General features: G+C 39.9%; 1 protein-coding gene across 1 annotated transcript in view; it reads left to right on the top strand.

The window, feature by feature from the left end:
* Nucleotides 1–23008, top strand: part of Lamb4 (laminin subunit beta 4) — a 105118-nt gene that overhangs the window by 48931 nt on the left and 33179 nt on the right. Inside the window, exons 16-24 of the mRNA XM_058572154.1 lie at nucleotides 3439–3603; nucleotides 4901–5016; nucleotides 5961–6075; nucleotides 12784–12961; nucleotides 14437–14580; nucleotides 18268–18499; nucleotides 18931–19088; nucleotides 20766–20990; nucleotides 21877–22097. Of these exons, the coding sequence (XP_058428137.1) occupies nucleotides 3439–3603; nucleotides 4901–5016; nucleotides 5961–6075; nucleotides 12784–12961; nucleotides 14437–14580; nucleotides 18268–18499; nucleotides 18931–19088; nucleotides 20766–20990; nucleotides 21877–22097 (1554 nt within the window). The remainder of the gene's footprint in view (nucleotides 1–3438; nucleotides 3604–4900; nucleotides 5017–5960; nucleotides 6076–12783; nucleotides 12962–14436; nucleotides 14581–18267; nucleotides 18500–18930; nucleotides 19089–20765; nucleotides 20991–21876; nucleotides 22098–23008) is intronic.

Below are 23008 nucleotides of genomic sequence, written 5' to 3' on the forward strand. Positions count from 1 at the left end.
CATTTCCAGTGGGAATAGTTGGTTAGTAGAGGAGAATACACAAATAGGAAAAGATATAATGGACTTTTCTGGTTGTCATGTTCCTCAGGATGCCTTGCCTTCTTTCTGCATTCAATCAAGTTCTGGTTCAGACAGGAAGTGTGGCTTCTTAGAGCTGACAGCTGCACCGCTTACCTGGTTGTAGACCTAGCACACTTACCTCCTTCTGTTCTAACCAGGGGAACATAATGGCACTTTGAGTTTCTGGTTACCAGCCTCAACTCAGATCCTAAATCCACTAACATTTAAAGCTGTGGGAATATCCCCTTACTCAGCAAAAAGTGACTAAAGTAAATAGCCATACTTCTCTTGGAGGACTAAGTAAGAGAATCACATTTGATATGGAACTGAAGATTCCTTCCTCATGAGCACCTGTCGCTTGTTTCTAGTACTGAGAAGTGGGTCCGATTTAGAAACTTGGGAAAAAAATGTATCTTTCCTCTAGAGCAGCTGACCTCAGCCTTTAGCTAACTCAGATTGCTCACTTTTGATTATATACATTAAATAGTGTCCATCTGTCTTTTGACTGTCCATCTGTCTTGCTTCTAGGAAAACAATGTTCTAGTAATCATCTCCATGAAAGATTCCTGTGGTTCAGCCCCCTTGTCTTCCATTCCAACCTCACTGCCCATTATAATAATGATTATCCATCTTGTTTCTGAGATTAAGTGCTGCCATCCAGCCTTTGATAGTCTGGAATTCTGCCAGGCACACTGCTAACAAGGAGTTCAATTTTGTAGTAGTGTGTCTTTCCAGTCTACAGAAGAGTCAATACTGGCTTCTCAGCAATGCTGGTCCTCCCTTCCCCTTCTCATTCCTCACCGTTTTGGTAAAACAGCTTTTCCACACAAACTTAGTTGGTGGGTTTTCCAGTCTTATATCTTAAATCCATCCTAGCATGACTAATTCTTTGAGTTTTATCTCTCTCTCTCCATATCCTGCCACAGCCCTTCTTACATCTCAACTTCACTTATTCTGGGCCATGGTCTATGCAAAGTTTCCAGTAGCTACTCAAGTATCCTATCTTGTCTCCCAGGGCCCTTGCCAGGCTGTTAAATCCTAGATTCCATGTGGATTCAAATCAACAAACTCTCCCTTATCCAGTTTCATATTCCACTTTTCAGGATGCACATTCAGTGATTCTCTCCCAGGGTTCATGGTCCATGTCTGCCAGGTCCTCCAGCTTCTTTGGTTATAATCCCTCTCAAAGATCCAGCACTTTCCCTCTTCCGTCATGCTTAGACTTGACCCTAATTATTTGGAAAATGGTCAGAAGAGGAAACACTAACAGATCCTGGGGAAAGCATACATTTTCTTGAAAGACACATGTATTTGAGAATTCTACATTGTCTGAACATGTGGGGGTGAAGGATTGGGACAACATTTTTCAGTTTTTCTTAGGCTGCCCTTCAATAGTCTCAGAGTGCTGAGGAGAACCTGAGGGTTCAGGGTTCTCATGTGCACCATCCCATCTCCAGGCATTCTGCTGCTTTTCGGTGAGCCTGTCCTTGGCATAGGCAACTTACCTCAAGTTCAGTGATTATATCTTGTGCCCAGTCTTCAGCTCTTTTGCCCTCTAGCTAGAGGAGATCATAGTCTCTTTAACATGTCCCCCAAAAGACCCTGTGACTGATTCTTACACTTTGCTTTAAATTGACAATTGATTGTCCTGGGCCTGTCGTTTTCTCTCATCAAAGGCATCCACCCCATCTAAAGTCCTTATAATTACTGTGTCTTCCATATCTTCCAATGCCCAAAATACCATTCAAGACACTGCTTCCCCTTCCCTCATCCTAAATCCTCACTAGTGACAGTTTTAGCAATTGTACCACTACTTCTTGCTGGGGACCATCAGTACAGTTCCATACTGGGGTCCTCACTGCCAGCTGAGTAGTAAATTAACCACCTCCAATATTACATCTTAGGGTCTACTTTTAGGTCAACTGTCTGCTACTAGCGTCTCAGGCCAAGTGCCCTAGAAACAGAGCCTAAGAAGAGATCCTGCCAGGAAGCTTTCTTCAGGAAAATTCTTGAAGGGTGTGAAAGAGAAAAAGAGGAAAGTGCAGAGTAATATGTGGTCTTAGACACAACAGACCTTGAGTAGATCCTCAGAGAAGCTCAGGTATATAAACTGCAGGCCAAAGTGTCCTGCCCCTTGAGGCCTAAGAGCCAGCCTTGTATACCCTCAATCTGTCAATCATTGGCAGTGAGCTCTGCTAGGAGAGTTTGAAGTTAGAGGGGGATATAGAAAAGCAATTCTCCAGTGAGGGTCAGCTGTGAGCTCTTAGCCGCAACTGGGAGATGGGTTTACTAACCAGGTAAAGGAGATGGGGGTGGAGGGCACTGCAATTGCTAGGGTATTTTTTTCAATGTTTGAAAAACATTGCACAGAGGTGACTTTACATATGCCTCTGTCTGTTAGAACCTAATCTACCGTAGGTTTCTTATTTATGTTTCTGTCTTCAGTTCAAGCCTCTGAACAACTTGGGGGCAGCGGCTCTGTCCTATTCATCTTTGCATTCCTCATTCAGAGGCTGGCACTGAATGTTATTAAACAAACATTTCTCAAATCAAGGGAAGTTTGGGGAAGACCACAGAGAAACTTGAACTCCAGGCTGAATGTTTTGAACATTATTCTGTTGGCAATTAAGAAGAGTTCAAAATGCTTCGTTGGCAGCAATGTGTAACAAGTTTTGGACCAGGAAGAGAGAAGAGCCGAGAGCTATTGCTACAATTCAGGCAAAAGCAACCAGAGGCAGAATTTGAGTGGAGGCTCTGAACGTGGAGAGGCAGATGCAAAAGTAATGAAAGAATATTATCTACAAGGTCCAGATGTTCTTACACTGACATCCGGTTTATAGAGACCATCAGGGATTTTAAGCAATCAAATGTGTTAGGAGTTTTGTACTTACATGCCCTCAGGCAGACAGAAGAAGAGCATTTCTCATGTTTGGGTGGAAGAAATATCTAGAAAGGAAACCTATGTGGGTTTTCTCATTGTCATGCACGTTTAAGGAAGAATCCCCAAAGTAGACATGAAAATATTCTTTTTCCCTCCTTATTTTGGCCAGAGTTCCACAATTACATCTAAGAAAAGTCAAGGTTATCAATGTGGAATTTGCTTAGGTCACTAGCACATAAGGTACTGTAAATTTAAATGGTTTCTCTCGACATTGCCTTCAGATTAATCATTCTATATAGTAACATATGTTCCAAAGCTGCAGTGTCAGCACATTATTCTCGCTGGATTCTGGACTGTATCCTGGTGGGAATAATTTATTCATGACTCAGATGGATCATATACACACCAAGGAAATACTTTTTTATTTTTTGCTGAATTCTTTCAGACTGTGACTATAGGGAAAGATAGTTACATTCCTCTTGGTGACTTTTGGCCAGGTGCCTGCAGTTCACATTGTTTTCGGAGAGCTTGTTCCTGGGAACCCTGTTACATGGACTGGACCTGGATTTGCCAGAGTTCTCCCTGGAGCTGGCTTGAGATTTGCTGTCAACAACATTCCTTTTCCCATGGACTATACCATTGCTGTTCGCTATGAAACTCAGGTAACTTTGCACTCCAACTTCATGATGGCAAAAAAAAAAAAAAAAAAATGAGAGCAACACATTCTTGAACTGTTTCCATTGCAGCCTTGCTAGGATAGGTTCATCCTAAAACAATTTGGCACAAGTAAAACATCTGGAAAGTATTAGAGACAAAAGGGTTTCCTAAAAATATTGAAGCATAAAACCATGTGCTCACATGCTTCATCCATAGAGAGAAGCTAACATTGGAGCTGTATGTTTGGGGACCAGGTTTAAGGAAGTAGTGGCTGAATGTTTGTACAAGAACAATAAACAACTAAAATAACACCAATTCTGCCCTCCTGGGATTTTTTAAATTTTTTAAAGTCAATATATGTGCTGAGATTTAGACTGAGAAGGGATGAAGCAGAAGCATTTATTTGCATTTAGGTCTTACCCTGCTACAAGAGAAAGACTAAAACCAGATAGATAGCCCCACACCCCACCTGCTGCCATACTGCCTGCTCTCCACATCTCTTGATAAATATCTGAAATGCAATAAAAACAAAATTAGAAAAATGCTTGCTCTGGAACCATAGTCCCTAACCTTTTCTTTGGTAATATGAAGCTTACCAACCATCTCTCCAAAAAAAATATTTTATGTGACTAGAAAGAGGAATTGTCCCTCTGGGGACCACACTGTGGAGCTGCTCACTGTGCATCACATGATCACATCACTGACCCACTTTAAAACTGTTGATAGAACATAATTCTTTACTTCCTACTTATAAATGAAAGCCATGGACTTGAATGAACTTTGACCCAGTGAGTATGAGCCACTAAAAAGATGTTTTTATTCATAGAACATATTCATCTATTCATAATACAACTCATTTTCTCCAAATTTTAAGACTTCCCAAATGAAACTAATTATTCTCTCTTGACACATAGTTAGATAGGATAGATATATGTCCTTTTATGAAGGACTCCAGATTGGTATTCTTTGTTCTGAGATCCAGGGACATGAGGAATGAACCAAATCCTTCTGAGACAGAGCATGAACATTAGACCTGTCAGAAAGGTTAGGGTTTTTCTAGGCTTGGGGGCAGTAATTATGGCCAAAAACAATGTTCTTGCAGCCTGGATCATAATATAGACACCAGAGAGCTGGGCCTGGAAGTGAGGTACTCAAATCCTTTTGACTCCAAAATTCTGTTTTCCAAGTGAGCTATGGATTGCAAATTCAATTCTATGAACTATCCATTAGGTATACCAGTGTGTGCACAAAATAATTTCCTAACTCCTCACTGTGACATGCTTTGATGTCATGCCTGTATAGTCTGCAGATGACTGGGCCATCCAGGTCGTGTTTAACCCTTCTGGGGAGAGCAAGTACTGCACACACAAGATTCTACCACAGGAGCCTCAGTCTTTCATCTTATCAGCAGCTGCCAGGTATGCTTGGGACCTGTCTTAGAATTTGATTCATATGTCAATAATATGTATCCAGATACTAAAAGGGGGAAGAGGGGCATTGAAAAGACCATAGAACTTATTATGTACTTATATTAAAATATAAATATTTTAATATTTAATTTTTCAGCTGTAGTTAGACACAATATCTTTATTTTATTCATTTATTTATTTTTATGTGGTGCTGAGAATCAAACCCAGGGCCTCACCCATGTTAGGAAAGTGCTCTACTCCTGAGCCACAACTGAATGAGGTAAATTATGTCCTCATTTGATGAAGAGAAATTGAGATTACTTAAAGGACTTTTTCAACTTTTATCTCTAGTGTAGCAAAACCAGGATCCCAGCCCATATATATATCCTGGCCCTAAACTTGAATGTTCCTTTTCCACTCTCCAGATGGCTTTGAAATGTGAGAAAGTGAAATGCTGTCAGAATAAGAGTAGAATATTCAGTTGAGTACTCTCCATAGCTGAGCATCTACAAAGTTAAAGCTACTAATTTTTTTTTTTTTTTTTGGTACCAGGGATTGAACCTAGGGGCATTTAATCCTTGAGTCACATCTCTAGCCCTTTTTTCCTAATTTTTATTTTGAGACAGGGTCTCACTGAGTTGCTTAAAGCCTCACTAAGTTGCTGAGCCTGGCTTCAAACATGCTATCCTCTTGCCTCAGCCTCCCAAGTGCCTGGGATTACAGGCATGCACCACTGTACCTAGCAAAGCTACTAATTTTGAGGCCATGGAGCATCTAAGTGTGCATATACCGTCCAGCCAGCCCACCGGTGCTAGTATAGACCTAGATCTTGTTTTAGCCCACAGTGTGGAGCACTCTTCCAGCTCAAGTGCAATGCTACCAAATACTGTGGCCACATAAGTGATATAATGGTATTTCTGTCACTGAAGTTTGCTGTGTTTCTCTTAATCCAGAATCAAGCTGCTTCCCACACCCATCTGTTTAGAACCAGAAGTACAGTATTCCATCGACGTCTATTTTTTTCAACCTTTGGAGTCCCACACTCATTCTCACATTCTGGTTGATTCTGTAAGTATCTCAGAGCTTTATGGATGCTTTCTTCTCAGCTGAGGGCCAATATAATTCTACCTTTCGACCAATGATACGTCTCTTGAAAAAAATATAAGTGTTTCTGTTTAATTACAAGAGTCACCTAATAGCCATTGTGAGCCGTTTATAACAGCATGTCCCAGTAATGGTTTGGAGGTGTTGCAAATTATGCTATTTAATCTTCACAGCACCCTTGTGAGGTGGGTGCTGTCATTATTTCACAGATGGGAGAACTGAGGCACAGTGTCTACAGAGCTGATATGTAAGGAGTTAGGAACGGGAGCTTTATCTTATCTGTTTTAGGAACCGTGCATAATGCTCTGAGTGACCTCTCTCAGCATCTTTCCCATAGAGCTGAACCATAGGTGTTCCTTCCAAACTTCTTATCTGCACCGTCCTTCCAATACAGACTGGCCACTAGCCAGAGTTTGGGCATTGAGTAAATTTATTTAATTTACCCATTACTCTACTTGTGGTCACATAAGTGGATTTTTCATGACTGTGTATATATGATATATAATTTTAAAATAGATTTCTACTTTATCTTTTCATGGTTCTTGAAATAATTTACCAAATTCTTTTCTGGAAGGAATGTTCCAATTAATTTTCAGTTTCACATTTTACTTGGAAACTATGTCCCTACTGAGTTTTATTGGAACACACTCATGCCCATTTGTTTGTGTATTATCTGTAGTTGATTCAAACTAAAACTTCAAATAGGAGTTGAGGAGTTGCACAGAAACCTTCTGGCTCACAAAGCCAAATATGTTCACTATTACCCCTTTACAGGTAGTTTCTAGGCCCCTCATTTAGTGTAAAATATATTTATGTCATGTAAATTAAGCCTTCAAAGTTCAAATATTTAACCATCAAACATTTAAAGTTTAAATCCTGGAACTTTATCATATCTGCTTATATAGAATTCAGTACGGGCATGTTTATCTTGGATTTTATTAAACAAGTTTTACCTATCATTAACATCAAACAGGCATAGTTTTTGGCTTATTTAGCCAAATATAGGATTGCAAGGTTTAGCCAAGAAAGGCAGAAAGGAAGGATGGAAGGGAGAGTATATTCAGTTAAATTTGAATTTCAGAAGAACAATTAAGTTTTCATATAAATATGTCCCTCATATTTATATGTTTTCATATAAATATTGTCCTCAAATGTTGCATAAGACATTTATGAAAAATTATTCATTGTTGTTATGGTTAAGATATGAGGTGTCCCCAAAAAACTCATGTGAGAGACAATGCAAGAAAGTTTAGAAGTGAAATAATTGAGTTATGAGAGTCTTAACCTAATCGTTTCATTAATCCCATTATAAGGATTCACTGGGTGGCAACGATAGGCAGTTAGGATGTGGTTGGAGGAGTGGGCCACTGGGGGTGTGTTCTTGGGTTTATATTTTGTCTGTGGTGAAGGGAGCCCCCCACCCATCTCTGTCTCTCTCTCTCTCCCACTCCCACCCTTCTTCTTGGTGGTCATGTCCTGAGCTGTTTTCCTCCATCATACTCTTCCACCATGATATCCTGCCTTATCTTGGGTCCTGAGGAATAGAGTTGGTCATATATGACCAGAGACCTCTAAAACTGTGAGCCCCAAATAAACTTTTCCTCCTTGTCTTGTCAGGTCTTTTGGTCACGGCAGGGAAAAAAAAAACTGACAAAACCAGTTATTTCTCTGAAATTCAATTTAAACTGGGTAATACTGGCAACCTTAACCAAGGTGGCCTAACCCCACATCTGGAGGGCTATGTAATAGTTGAGGTGAGGTTCTACCACATTACAATAGAAATGAAGTAGAAAGTAGAAACAAAGTTTTGAATGGGAAACTCAAACTATCATGCTTTCCCTACCTATACAATTTATCTTCTCTGCTGAGGAGCTTTAATGGAACTGTGCTTATGAACCAACCTATGAATTACAAAAGGAAGAAAATCATATCCAACAAGTTTGATTCAGGGACAAAAAAATGCTAAAAGTTGGGAACCCAGACAGAGCAAATAAAGACAAAGTATCCAGGGATCCCTAGATCACTAAGGAGATGATGATGATGATCACAAAACTTGAGCTTATAATAGCCAAGATAGTCCTCATTTTAAACCCATATTCTAAATATTTCTAAATTTTATAAATTCCAAAGGTTATTACTTGATGCTATATTAAATATATCCATCCAAATTATCTCTTCGCTAAACGTATACACTGTATACAACGTATACACCTTAGGCACTGTGCTAGGCCTAAGGTGTAAAATATGGGTTTTGCCTTCAAAGAAATCTCAATTTGATATAGAAAACAAACATGTAATTAAAATTATTGCAGTAATGTTTGATAAGTATAAGTGGATAATTTGAAATTAATTTAAAAACTTATCCATTTGATCATTTTCAAGCAATCATTCTCTTATATATATGAAAAACCCTGAAACATAAATAAAAATTAGGACAGCAATATCATCTTGGATAACCATAAAAAATCTCAGAAGAGGCCCTGGATTCCTGTTTTAGACACTATTCCCTAACAGCAGGGTCTCAGATGCCCTGAGACAGAGTCTCGAATATATGTAATTTATTGAGGGCATGTTCCCAGGAAAAGAGGAATTGCACCAAAGAATTAAATCCACCTGGAGGCAATGTGGTGTTCCTAAATGTGCCCAAGTCATTGGCTGTAGGCTCACCAGTGTCACCACCACCTGCCCTCCAATGAGTACATAAATTCCAGGACAAGATGGCTGAGTCCTATTTTCTGAAGAAGACCATTGTGGTCTTTAGGAGACAATGCCATAGCAGCTGAAGGATTGATACACTAGCCCAAAAGGATCTAGATTGGGCACCTCAGTGTGCACTATAGGCCCTGACAGGACGGCCAGCTGAAGAAAGACATTGTACATTTCATTATTACAAATTAACATCTTAATGCTACATTACTAATTTTGCTACTCTGGAAAATACACAACCAGTTGGGACTGAGTCATATCAAAGTTCATTCTTCCCCTTAGATTATCATTGGCATCTAAGACCAGAGTACATACCAAGAAGACCAAAGGCAACCTCTGTTCTACCCTGGGTACTCTTCGGCACAAATGCCTTTTGTCTGGCAGACATAGTAAGACAGTTGAGATTTGTTTTCAGTTGCTCAGATTACATGATATGTGCTTCCATAAAACTGTGTTTGGAGTCAAAAGTATATTAGGCATTCTAGAATATAAAACTGCCATTCTTTTTAAATCCTGGAGCAGACTACACTGGTAAACATAAAATCTTTTGAAGTTTCTAGGAAAAGAAGTGAGTCATGGCATTACAAAATCCTATAGCTGACAGAGACTCTTGTCATCTTGTCCATCAGCCTGGTTTCAGGAACAGCCAACTCTAAACTGTTCCAGACTGATAGCTATTAATAGTCTCTGGACGGTTACCCTTATCCCCAGTCTTGTACCATCTACCTGTCTCCTGACTCTCTTCCTACCTGTTTTTGTTTTTAAATGTTTAGTTACCTTTGTATCAACTTAAATATAAAATAGTGGAAATATAAATATACTTGTTTATGGAACATAGTTTTATGAAGCACTTACTATAAATTAGACATGATGTTACGCACAGGTGCGGACAAGACATATACCATCCCTGCCACCCAAGGCTCACTCTATAAAAGGGACATGTAGACAAGCAGACAACAACAGAATATATAAGAGGTCCTTGGAGTCATAGTGGGTTACTGGCCTGAAAATCTCAGTATGACTCATCAAATGGCTCTCAACCTTCTTTAATCCAACCTACTGATGTTTTGAACAGCTTTCTATTATTATAACCAAGTACCTGAGATAAGCAACTTACAAAGAAAAAAGGTTTATTAGGGCTCATAGTTTTGGTTGGTTGGCTCTGTTGCTTTGGGGCCTGTGGCAAAGCAGCAGATCCTGGTGGAGAGCATGCATGGGTATTCAATGGAACATTTGAAATTTGTAGATAACATCAGATCATTTTCCATTTTATGAGAATGTCTAGTATTTATGACCCCCATGCACTAAATGCCCTTAACACACCTTACTCAACCACTGTGATGATGAAAACCACTCTGAATTTCCAGATGTCCCCAGTGGGAGGTGCCTCCCATAGTGAGAATCACTGGGCTGCCAGGCTGGGCAGTGGGGTAGCAGAATGAGGAAAATAAGTTTAGATTTTTTTTTTCCAGAGGCAGTGGAAGCCACTGAAGAGTTTATAAGGAGGGGATTATCTGAACAAAGCACATTTAACCAGGATCATTATGACTATGGTTATGGTTTGGATATGTGCAGTTCTCCCAAAAGTCATGTGTGAGACAATGTAAGAATGTTCAGAGGAGAAGTGATTGGATTACATGAGAGCTGTGCCTTGATTGGTAGATTCATTCACTTGACTGGATTAACTGGGAGGTCACTATAGACAAGCAGGGTGTGGGGAAGGAGTAGGTCACTGCGGGTGTCCCTTTGGGGTTTATATTTTATGCCTAGTGAGTGAAGCTCCCTCTCTGCTTCCTGGTGGCCCTATCCTGTTCTGCTGTCCTCTGCCACACCCTTCTGCCATGATGTTCTGCCTCACCCACAGCTAGAGTCTGCTGGCCTTGGACTAGACCTCTGGAACTGTGAGCAAAAATAAACTTTTCCTCTTCTCAGTTGTTCTTGTCAGGTCTTTTGGTCACAGTGATGAGAAGCTTACTAAAACAACTAGAATGCAGAAAGTTGTTGGGAGGTGGCAGGAATGGAAACTGGGACATCTCTTGGGCTGCCACTCTCGTCAGCTAGGGAAGTGGGAGGGAAAGGAGAACAGTAAATGCATCCGAGATACATTTAAGAGGTAGAACTGAGCAGGCTTTTGATTTAGGTGATGTGGGTGGGACACAGGTGGTGGTGGGGTTTGTTGACAGAAAGGGAACAGATGTCAAAATGACCTTGTTCCCTCCACTGAGAGCTTGGCAGATGCGGTGGGTGGCATAACTTAGCAACAGCAGACTCAGAAAGGAGAACAGGTTTCAGTGTCTGGTTTGTGGTGCTGTGGGGCAACCAATAGGCAATTGGATCAGTGCAGATCTGCACATGTGGAGTCTCATTGAGGCAGGTGCAGGAGTCATACATTCCAATGCCAACAGCCTAGAGGTGGCACCGAGGAAGCCGGAATGGAGTGAGAACGGGCTAATGAGAGAACTCTGAGGATCCCCAACATTAAGGGGTGAGGAGAGGTATTGTATTAGCTGGTAAAGAAAGCAGAGGGGTGGCAAGAACATTGTTCAGGAAGTCTGTCCAAGAATCAAGGGCCAGAGACAGGGGCAGTGGTAGGAGGAATAACTGAGATCAAGGAGGTGGTTGTACAGGTGGGAGAGATGTGGACACATTTAATTTCAGCTGAAAGGAAGAGACGGAAGCAAGAAAGTGTGAGGCAGAGTTTCCCAATGGTGGCAGAGATGGCAATGGGACATCTCCTCGTAGAAAACGCCTCTCCCTTTGTCAGCAATTGGAGACATGGAAGTTGGTGATATTCCAAGCTGGAGTCTGGGAGGTAGGAAGGAGAATTCAGGGTCTATTTTCTCTGTAAAATAAGAAGAATAAGAGGGGACAACATCCGCCAAGAGTGCAGAAGAACCAGGCTAGCGAGTCAAGGAGCAGGGACACCCTGATACACATCCAGGGTTGAGAGCCCACCCACAGGTGTGGCCAACAGCAACTGGGGAAAGGCTGGAGAAGGTTGAAGTAAAGGGCGGTGAAAACTGGTTTCAGTAAGAACAAAGCAAAGAGGAAACCAGGGGAGATCTATCTATGCCACCCAGTCCTGGCTAATTTGACCCACTGAATGAAAACCTATTTTCAATACTGTTTTTAACACCAGGTGTTCAAAATGACCACCTTGATGTGGTCAACATACTCTCTACTTTATCATCCAAAGCCATTAATACACATTTTAAATAGTATTAGGTAAAACAAAGAATTTAAAAAGATAAACAGTATTAGGTCATAACAAACTTTTCTCAGAACATGTGACATAATAGCCTTTCTTCACATAGATATTAAACTACAGATGAGTCCTCTTTGAAAATAAACTTATTTTGATACATTTGTCCCCATGACAGCTAAATGGCCTATGCCAGCAATTCCCAAAATCTTATCTATGAAACACTGGTTTTAATAAGAGGTCTTATTTGGATATAGGACCAACTGATTAAATAATAGTAAACACTGAATCTTAAAAGTATCTTTCCTGTAGGACTTCTAGTAACTCTGTTATTCTATACTGTGAATCTCCAAGAAGTTGTGGGTAGAACACCACTGTTAACATGTAACTGAAAAAAAGCCTAGAGGAGAATTTTATGGAATTATAGTACACTCTACCACATGAAAAGCACTGTCTCAGCCATAATTAATTCACAAGTAGCGTAGATAAGTCTTTGATATCTAAGACAAATTTATTAGCAAGTAAAAAAACATCATGATGATGATAATAAAAAGATAAAGGCAATCTAATTTCTTTGCCATATATCAATAAATGAAAATACCTAATTAAAGATTTCTTAGATAATCAAAAATCACAAAGTCTTCAGTCCTAGACAAGTTGGATTATTAAGTCTTTTAAACCATTATTCTCAGAGATCTATTATTTTATATCATGAGAATCTTGGACAGCAGAGGGTTTGAAAAAAAATCTCATTATTTCCAAAGCTTGGCCTCATTCCTCAAATCAATTCATGGGAGGATTTCTGCAGCAAGAAAGACATGGATGAGTATCAGCTGCACAACTGTGTTGAAATTGCCTCGGAAGTGGGACCTCAAGTGCTCTCTGGTGCTTGTGAAAGGCTCGTGGCCAGCATGTCTGCCAAGCTACACAATGGGGCAGTGGGTGAGTATCTGTCTAATGGGCTCTACTGAAGCACTAAGAACTGTACAAATGCCTTTTGGAACATAAGTGAATTCATGTATTCTAGTATCCACTCCAAACCACAGCCAAAATACCCATCACTCAATCATCAGATGTACAGAGCATTCTGCCAATATGTTAGAATCATAATTCCCAGTATAGTAAGTATATAAAACAGTTACCCTGTAGCAGCATTGGAGTGCTGGCCAGCTTGAGCAATGGTCCTATAGGACCCATTTGGAATCTCAGAATTTGAGGACTGGAAGGAACTCCAACCAAGTTCTTTCATCCTGAAACCTTCAATAAATTAGGATATTAGGGTTCAAAAATCTTATGCAGCTTGCCCATTCACTTAGGTATAGTAGAGGGTTTCTCAGCTTCCACACTATATAACTTCTGAGCAGCATAATTCTTTATTGGGTGTGTGCATAATAGGATGCTTAGCCACATCCCTACCCACCTGATACCAGTATCACCCTCCCTGAGTCATGAAATCCAAAAATGTCTCCTATGGGGCAAAATAATCCCCTGGTTGAGAAATAGTGCTATAGAGTAAGAGCTCGGGCTTCCTGAGCTCTAAGCAAATGGTTTGTTTGTTTGTTTTTATAGTGTAGGGCTGTGGGTTCAGTGTGTGTGCCCACCATCTTGTGAAATATATGAAATGGGGGGAAAATTCATAGGTATACTCCAGCACCAACATAGAGCATTGGAAATTGAAGTAATAATACCAATTATAACAGAATAATTTTTAAGCCTTTTTTTTTTTTTTTTTTGGTACCAGGGATTGAACCCAGGAGCACTTAACCACGGAGCCATATCCCTAGCCTTTTTTATTTTTTATTTTGAGACAGAGTCTCGGCAAGTTGCTCATAGTCTTGTCTTCCTAAACTTCTAAGGCAATTCTTGCAATTCTCCTGCCTCAGCCTCTGGAGCTGCTGGAATTACAGGCCACCACCATCCCTGGCTTCAATAAATGTTATTTAACAAGTTAATGAAAGGCTTAAAGTGGGCATGATGGTGCATGCCTGTAATCCCAGCAGCTCAGGATGCCAAGGTAGGAGGATTCTGAGTTCAAAGCCAACCTCAGCAGCTTAGCAAGGCCCTAAGCAATTTGGCGAGACCCTGTCTCAAAATAAAAATTAAAAAGGGCTGGAGATGTGGCTCAGTGATTAAGCACCCCTGGGTTCAATCCCTGGTATCAAAAATAAATAATAATAATAACATTATTATTGTTGAGTATTTACTACATGCCAAATGTGATTTTAAGTGCTACACAGGTATTATTGCCTTTGATCTGTACCACAGTCCCATAAGGTAGATCCTATATTGTCCCCATTTAACAGTTGAGGCAGACAAGGGCTAGAGAAGTGCCAAACAAAGTAAACTAGATCCACAAGGGGCAAGGTCCTTCTCTGCCACCTCCTTCAGCTCTATCCAAGTTCCTCTGTTCTTTTCAGCTTGTAAGTGTCACCCCCAGGGTGCAGTCGGATCCAGCTGCAGCCCACTTGGAGGCCAGTGCCAGTGTAAACCTCATGTGGTTGGGCGCTGCTGCGACAGGTGCTCAACTGGAAGCTACGGTTTGGGACATCATGGCTGTCACTGTACGTAGAAAAATATACAAGGGGAAACATGCTTAGTTACAATCTCGGCATTTCAAAGGCAGGCAGAGGCATGTGGGGGTTTTAAAGGAAGGGAAATTGGGAACTTGACTGCGTTATTCAGGCTTTATGTAGATAAAATGTGCTGAAATTTTTCCTACCAAACTTCATTCATCCACTGATCAACCAGCACCAACTGAGTGTAGAGTTCGGTTAGGAATAAAATGTGGTTTGCGTGTCTGGAATTTTGTATCCTGTGTTAAATGGGAAGTAATCGGTAAAAGTGGGAACACCATGAAGGGAGTTGGCTAGGCAAACCCAGCGTTTTAAAGATATACCCTTTAAGCCCAGTGGCTGGAGAGGTTAGAACCCCCATGAGACCAGGAAGTCAAGAAAGAGCCACCATGGGGCTGGGGTTGTGGCTCGCCTACCACGTGTGAGGCACTGGGTTCGATACTCAGCACTAGATAAAAGATAAATAAGTTAAAGCTATTAAAAAAAAACATGAAGGGAGCCACCCAGTTCTTTCAGCCAGTTATAATTCAGCTTTCTGGCTTCATATGTAGGATTTTTAATTATCTGTTCACTATTTAAGCCATTAAAATATTGTTCCCCACTGAAACCTACCTTAGGAGCCATGAAACCTACAGGTAGATAGGTTCATTCTCCTTTCCAATAGGAGAACATATCTTTTTTTAATTATTTTTTATTGTTGGTTGTTCAAAATATTACATGTTTCTTGATATATCATATTTCACACTTTGATTCAAGTGGGTTATGAACTCCCATTTTTACCCCATATACAGATTGCAGAATCACATCAGTTACACATCCATTGATTTACATATTGCCATACTAGTGTCTATTGTGTTCTGCTGCCTTTCCTATCCTCTACTATCCCCCCTCCCCTCCCCTCCCCTCTTCTCTCTCTACCCCCTCTACTGTCATTCATTTCTCCCCCTTGTATTATTTTTCCCTTTCCCCTCACTTCCTCTTATATGTACTTTTGTATAACCCTGAGGGTCTCCTTCCATTTCCATGCAATTTCCCTTCTCTCTCCCTTTCCCTCCCACCTCTCATCCCTGTTTAATGTTAATCTTCTTTTCCTGCTCTTCGTCCCTACTCTGTTCTTAGTTACTCTCCTTATATCAAAGAAGACATTTGGCATTTGTTTTTTAGGGATTGGCTAGCTTCACTTAGCATAATCTGCTCTAATGCCATCCATTTCCCTGCAAATTCTATGATTTTGTCATTTTTTAATGCAGAGTAATACTCCATTGTGTATAAATGCCACATTTTTTTTATCCATTCGTCTATTGAAGGGCATCTAGGTTGGTTCCACAGTCTTGCTATTGTGAATTGAGCTGCTATGAACATCGATGTAGCAGTGTCCCTGTAGCATGCTCTTTTTAGGCCTTTAGGGAATAGACCGAGAAGGGGAATAGCTGGGTCAAATGGTGATTCCATTCCCAGCTTTCCCAGAAATCTCCATACTGCTTTCCAAATTGGCTGCACCAATTTGCAGTCCCACCAGCAATGTACAAGTGTACCCTTTTCCCCACATCCTCGCCAGCACTTGTTGTTTGACTTCATAATGGCTGCCAATCTTACTGGAGTGAGATGGTATCTTAGGGTGGTTTTGATTTGCATTTCTCTGACTGCTAGAGATGTTGAGCATTTTTTCATGTACTTGTTGATTGACTGTATGTCCTCCTCTGAGAAGTGTCTGTTCAGGTCCTTGGCCCATTTGTTGATTGGGTTGTTTGTTATCTTATTGTCTAATTTTTTGAGTTCTTTGTATACTCTGGATATTAGGGCTCTATCTGAAGTGTGAGGAGTAAAGATTTGTTCCCAGGATGTAGGCTCCCTATTTACCTCTCTTATTGTTTCTTTTGCTGAGAAAAAACTTTTTAGTTTGAGTAAGTCCCATTTGTTGATTCTAGTTATTAACTTTTGTGCTATGGGTGTCCTATTGAGGAATTTGGAGCCCGACCCCACCGAATGTAGATCGTAGCCAACTTTTTCTTCTATCAGACGGCGTGTCTCTGATTTGATATCAAGCTCCTTGATCCATTTTGAATTAACTTTTGTGCATGGCGAGAGAAAGGGATTCAGTTTCATTTTATTGCATATGGATTTCCAGTTTTCCCAGCACCATTTGTTGAAGATGCTATCCTTCCTCCATTGCATGCTTTTAGCCCCTTTATCAAATATAAGATAGTTGTAGTTTTGTGGATTGGTTTCTGTGTCCTCTATTCTGTACCATTGGTCCACCCACCAGTTTTGGTACCAGTACCATGCTGTTTTTGTTACTATTGCTCTGTAGTATAGTTTGAAGTCTGGTATCGCTATACCGCCTGATTCACACTTCCTGCTTAGCATTGTTTTTGCTATTCTGGGTCTTTTATTTTTCCATATGAATTTCATGATTGCTTTCTCTATTTCTACAAGAAATGCCGTTGGGATTTTGATTGGCATTGCATTAAACCTATAGAGAACTTTTGGTAATATCGCCATTTTGATGATGTTAGTTCTGCCTATCCATGAACAGGGTATATTTTTCCATCTTCTAAGATCTTCTTCTATTTCTCTCTTTAGGGTTCTGTAGTTTTCATTGTATAAGTCTTTCACCTCTTTTGTTAGGTTGATTCCCAAGTATTTTATTTTTTTTTTGAAGATATTGTGAATGGAGTGGTTGTCCTCATTTCCATTTCAGAGGATTTGTCGCTGATATACAGGAATGCCTTTGATTTATGCGTGTTGATTTTATATCCTGCCACTTTGCTGAATTCATTTATTAGCTCTAATAGTTTCTTTGTAGACCCTTTTGGGTCTGCTAGGTATAGAATCATGTCATCTGCAAATAGTGATAATTTAAGTTCTTCTTTTCCTATTTTTATGCCTTTAATTTCTTTCGTCTGTCTAATTGCTCTGGCCAGTGTTTCGAGAACTATGTTGAACAGAAGTGGAGATAGAGGGCATCCCTGTCTTGTTCCAGATTTTAGAGGGAATGCCTTCAATTTTAGGGGAACATATCTTTTCAGACATGATTCAAAGATGGGGTCCTCTTCCTTGGCATTTCTTGGGTGTGGCTGCCTACCTAGTGAACAGTACCTACCTAGGTCCATTATTACTTTTTCTTTCTTTTAAAAAAATGTTATGAAGTGCTTAAGATATGCAAAGAGATTTACACAGGGAGCAAATACTTCTTCTGTGTAACACGCTATCAAACCAACAGCCCTTACATTTTTGTACAAGGAAGATTGGCTCAAGAGATTCAGTAATTTATCAGAAAAGCATTGGGCCTCTACTACCTAGTCTAAGAAAAAGAAAACTCTGACTATCCCAAGAAGGGTTCTGACATTTTTTACAGTATCAAAGTTATACTTTGACCTCTAATAATATTTGGAAGTGTAAGTCATTGAAAACATATTGCCTATTTGGTTATTCTGTATAAACAAGGGTTCATAAGGTCCAGCCGTTCAAAACCTACTGTTTATTGAATGAATCAGTTATTTAAAAAACATTTGTCTGGTGCTCATTATGTGCCAAGGCTTTGTTCTAAGCACTTTACAGACTCATTTTATTCACCTGGGTTGAGACAGTGAATGCAAAAAAAATCGTAACTTTAACTGTTTCATCACCATCATGCTTGCTACCACCCAACACAATTCTCTTTGTTTTATCCAGCATGTCACTGCCATCCTCAAGGTTCGAAGAACACAGTCTGTGACCAAATAACCGGTCAGTGCACCTGCCACAAAGAGGTGACTGGCCGCCGTTGTGATCAGTGCCTGGCAGGCTACTTTGGGTTTCCCAACTGCCGTCCTTGCCATTGCAATGGGTTTGCTGAACTTTGTGATTCAGAGACAGGGTCGTGCTTCGATTGTGGAGGTTTCACAACCGGAAGAAACTGTGAAAGGTATGGAATTCACATGCACTTTAATTTTTAGATTTTGAAATTTTTGTTCCGATTTCACAAAGGAGGACCTTCAAGAAAATACTCCACAGTATTTAAGTGTAGAACAAATGCCAGGGGTGGTGGAGATAATGGTTCCATCATGCTTCAGAGTCATCTTATGAACCCAGAAAATGTCTGATTAAATCTGTAACCCATTAGCCTGGCACGTTGCTTTTTATGTTTGTCCACTCCAACATGTAAGTCATGAAGGGTTTAAGGACTGTACTGTGGGACTTTCAATATAAATCAAACAAACAAAAAAATCTTTTACACAACATCTTTTAAAATATTGAGTTTTGAGAGTTGCATTGTCCTAAAGCATAGCAAATCCACAGTTGCTAACACATGACCTTTTCCCAGGAGCATTTGGTAAAAGGAAATTGCTTTGACAGGTGCATCGATGGTTACTATGGAAATCCTTCTTTAGGACAGTCTTGTCGTCCTTGCCTGTGTCCAGATGCTCCCTCAAGCAATCAGTATTTTGCCCATTCCTGTTATCAGAGTCCTTGGATGTCAGATGTAATCTGCAATTGTCTTCAAGGTTACGCAGGTATGAAGTCTAGTTCATCATTTTTCCTTCCATCCCATGCTGCAATCTGAAAATGATCACATGTTCATAATTTGTCTGCCTTGGACACATGAGTGGTGCAGAAGATCAGTTAATGGTAAGAAGGCACAATTTGCTGAGTTGCTGTTCCTTTACTGAACAATGAATTTGAAGGATTCAAAAACCAATGACAAGTAAAAAACTCATTCCACTGAGCTATAATTGCTTTTAAATAATGTTTTAGAAAATTAACTGACCAAATGAGATCAAGTTAAATTATTTAAATTATAATCATCACATGCTTAGTAAAATACATATGATTAAGTAGCATATGTATGTTTTGTATGTATGTAAAACATCAATATATATGTATAAAACATGTTGCATAAGCAAATAAATAATAAAATAATAAAATTTAATCAGTCAAATGTTTTCTTTGTATAATTACAAGTAAGCAATTTGACTGTTATTTAACAGATATAACTAATTTTTTTCAATATCTTTGAGCACTGATTTGGGCATTGTGCAGATACTGCATAAGTTCTAATTCTAAATTTGTATCTGTTGCTCCACCAAAATTCTTTTTTTTAAAAACAGGATTTTTTTAATATTTATTTTTTAGTTGTAGCTGGACACAATACCTTTATTTCACTTATATATTTTTATGTGGTGCTGAGGATCGAACCCAGGATCTGGCACATGTGAGGGAGCGCTCTACCACTGAGACACAACCACAACCCCCAAAATTCTTATTTTAAAGAGTTTAATCATGAATGTGAGTATATAATGCAAGCAAGGAAAAACTTTAAAAGTCTATTTGATTTAATTATACTTAAAAATATGGCAATATTATTTTCTTCAAGGATAATTACCATTATAAATAACAAATCACAGGACTGATTTTCCTCTTGTTTGTTACACCTGAGGTTATACATGGCCTTGGTTAATTCTTGCCTCTTCTTTCTTCTCCAAGCACAGTTTGGCTTGATTCGACAGTTTTTAAGGACTGAGGCCATCTTTAGGCTAAGAGCATTTCCAAGGGGATAAACCAAAATATGAAGAGTGGATCCACCATTTGGGCACCTAAACACTGCAATTCCCTGGAGGTTGGAAGGGAAAGAGTGTTGGAGAGAAAGATGGCTTCTTCATTTGGTGCTTGGGAGAAACACCCTCAAGGGCTCATATATCAAAAACTGCTCTTACCTTTCTTCACCTTAAACACACCTCCCAATCAGTCACTTTTTTTTTGGGGGGGGGGGGGTGCATTTTCCCTTCAGAGCTGCCTCATTTTAACCACAGCTCCCCTATCATATTGGGTGAAAGTTGGTGTGCCATCAGGAGGAGAGGGGCTGTTGCACTGAACTTTCAGTCCTGGGGCACATAAGAGTAACGTTGGTGACATAAGGACTTAGAAGTACTGTGCCCACAACTTCTTAGTTTTTGATAAGAATAGAATCTACTCTTCACCAAAGACTTCTTAGTTCTGTATGATCTTTTAATTTTCTGAATGAATAATACATCAAGTGAATATTTTATTTCATTTAGAATACTAAATGAAATAAAGGTGTGACTTCTCATTATACCTAAAGGAGTCCAAGAATTCTCTATTTACATCAATCCCCCTCCATTACCCAACACTTATGCCTCATCCTGTTCCCTTTTCTTACCACCTGCCTTCAGGTGTTCAGTGTGGGGAATGCGCTGCTGGTTTCTACGGTAATCCAAGTGTTTCGGGAGCACCTTGCCAGCCATGTGCCTGCAACAACAACATAGATGTAACTGATCCAGAGTCCTGCAACCGAATAACAGGGGAGTGCCTTCGATGTCTGCACAACACTCAGGGCACAAATTGCCAGCTCTGCAAACCAGGTCACTTTGGATCAGCCCTCAATCAGACCTGCAGAAGTAAGTCTGCAAAGCTGTCTGGGAGGAATGCGGTGGCTGAGTGGCAACTCATTAATGTGTTGTCAGCTTTCCCATGCTTGCTTCATTTAGGCCGGTCCCTGCAAGTGAAAGCAGCACCCAACACCAGTTGGGTGATAGGACTGTTTCTCTGAGTTGACACCCACAGAAATGAGTGCAGTGTCACCGCAGGCTCTCTCAAATGCAGTCTCAATGTTCTCACTGCTGTTGTTCATTTGCCTTTTGTGACTCTTGTCTTTAACACCTGTCCTAGTAGATTCAAAGCATATCTCTCAAAGTGTGGTCCACAGGGTCCAGAATCACCTGGAGCTAGGGTGAGGTAGGGAGACTCAAATGCAGATTCCTAGGTTATAGGCCAGACCCCAGAATCAGAATCTCTGTGAGGCCCAGGAATCTGTATTTTAAGAAGCTAATCAAGTGGCTTTAATGTATAAATGTGAGAATCACTGTGGAAGACCAAGATTTATTCTGTGAAAAAAGAAAGAAAAAATGTGCACTAAAATATCAGTGGATATTTTAACTATTTCCACTAACCTAAACTGATTTAGTAATCCTTTTTTTCCCCCAAATCATTTAAATAAAAAGGGCTTTGGCGAATGACATAAGGGGAAAGTAAGGCTTATAGTCATCCTTACTGTGAGCTCCCAGAGCACAGTGGGTTGACATGTGTGAAACTGGCACTTGGGGGGGATCAAAAATAATTGAATGGGTTCAGCTTAGATTCTCTAATAAATCCCATGCTATTATGAGGGTTTTCTTTGATTCATTTGGAAAAAAACGATATACCCAGGTCTAAAAAGCTATTCCCATGGTTTGTTAAATGCCAGTGTTATTGAATTTACTTCTAACAACAGCTGTCTTATCTCAGGATGCTCCTGCCACCCATCTGGAGTCAGTCCCACTGTGTGTCCCCCTGGTGAGGAAGCTTGCCTTTGTGACCCCATCACTGGTGCATGCCCTTGTCTACCAAATGTCACAGGCCTGGCTTGTGACCGTTGTGCTGATGGACACTGGAATCTTGTCCCTGGCAGGGGATGTCAGTCATGTGACTGTGACCACCAGACCTCTCAAAGCAGCCACTGTGACCAGGCAAGACACTTTAAAACTTCCTAGTGCATTCAAAAGTGAGAATTGTATTGACTGAAATGTGCCTTCCAAATGTGTAAAGAAAATTTTCTAAGTGTGCTATTGTTTTTAGACATGAATAACCTTATATAGACACAGAGTTGGTATTTATTTACTAAGGAATGAAAAGACTCAGAAAAAGAGTATGAGGATCTCTGAGTTAAGCTTACCCACTTCCATTTTCCTTAGGCCTGTCTGTGACTGGGGAAGTCAGACTTCCTGCACAACAAAGCCCAGATACGAACCTTCCCTCTCAGGATCATAGGGAGGACCCAAGAAATAGGCTGTTAACCAGAAATTACTTATAAATAAACAGATGCCTTCAGAATCCACAGTTCCTTTTGTTGTTGTTGCTGCTGCTGCTGCTGTTGTTATGTTGGTTGGTTGGGTTTTTTGTTTTGTTTTGTTTTGTTTTGTTTACCATGCTAGAGACACAATTCCATTTTTAAAATGGAGCTGTCATTTCTGAGGACTTGTAAGTTTCTTTATGTGTGGTAAAGCAGGATTTCTTCTTTATGTTCAGACCAGCATGAGTGCTTCTAAAGAGCCCAGGCTAGATAGGCCACTGGGAGCCAATGGTCACCACAGAATATACAGCTAACACTACTTAACTATGGTTTATAGTCAATAAAACAAGGGGCATAGAATTTTTAAAGATTATTATAATATCTATTAATGAAAAAATGTCAAATCATAATTTTTTTTTGTTTTGCCTTGTTTGTTGGCTTAATGAATCCATTTTTCACATTAATAGAGATGAGAGAGGATAAAACAATAGTAAGAAATTTTTGAAAAAGACAAATTCACAATATAGGGATCAGAGTTTAATTGGATCAAAATACTAATTTAAGAAGCTAGAGTAATCATAATTCGTA

Source organism: Marmota monax, unplaced genomic scaffold (genome assembly GCF_021218885.2).
Source record: "Marmota monax isolate L192 unplaced genomic scaffold, Marmota_monax_Labrador192_F-V1.1 WCK01_AAM20220418_F8-fsc00027, whole genome shotgun sequence".
Lineage (NCBI taxonomy): Eukaryota > Metazoa > Chordata > Mammalia > Rodentia > Sciuridae > Marmota > Marmota monax.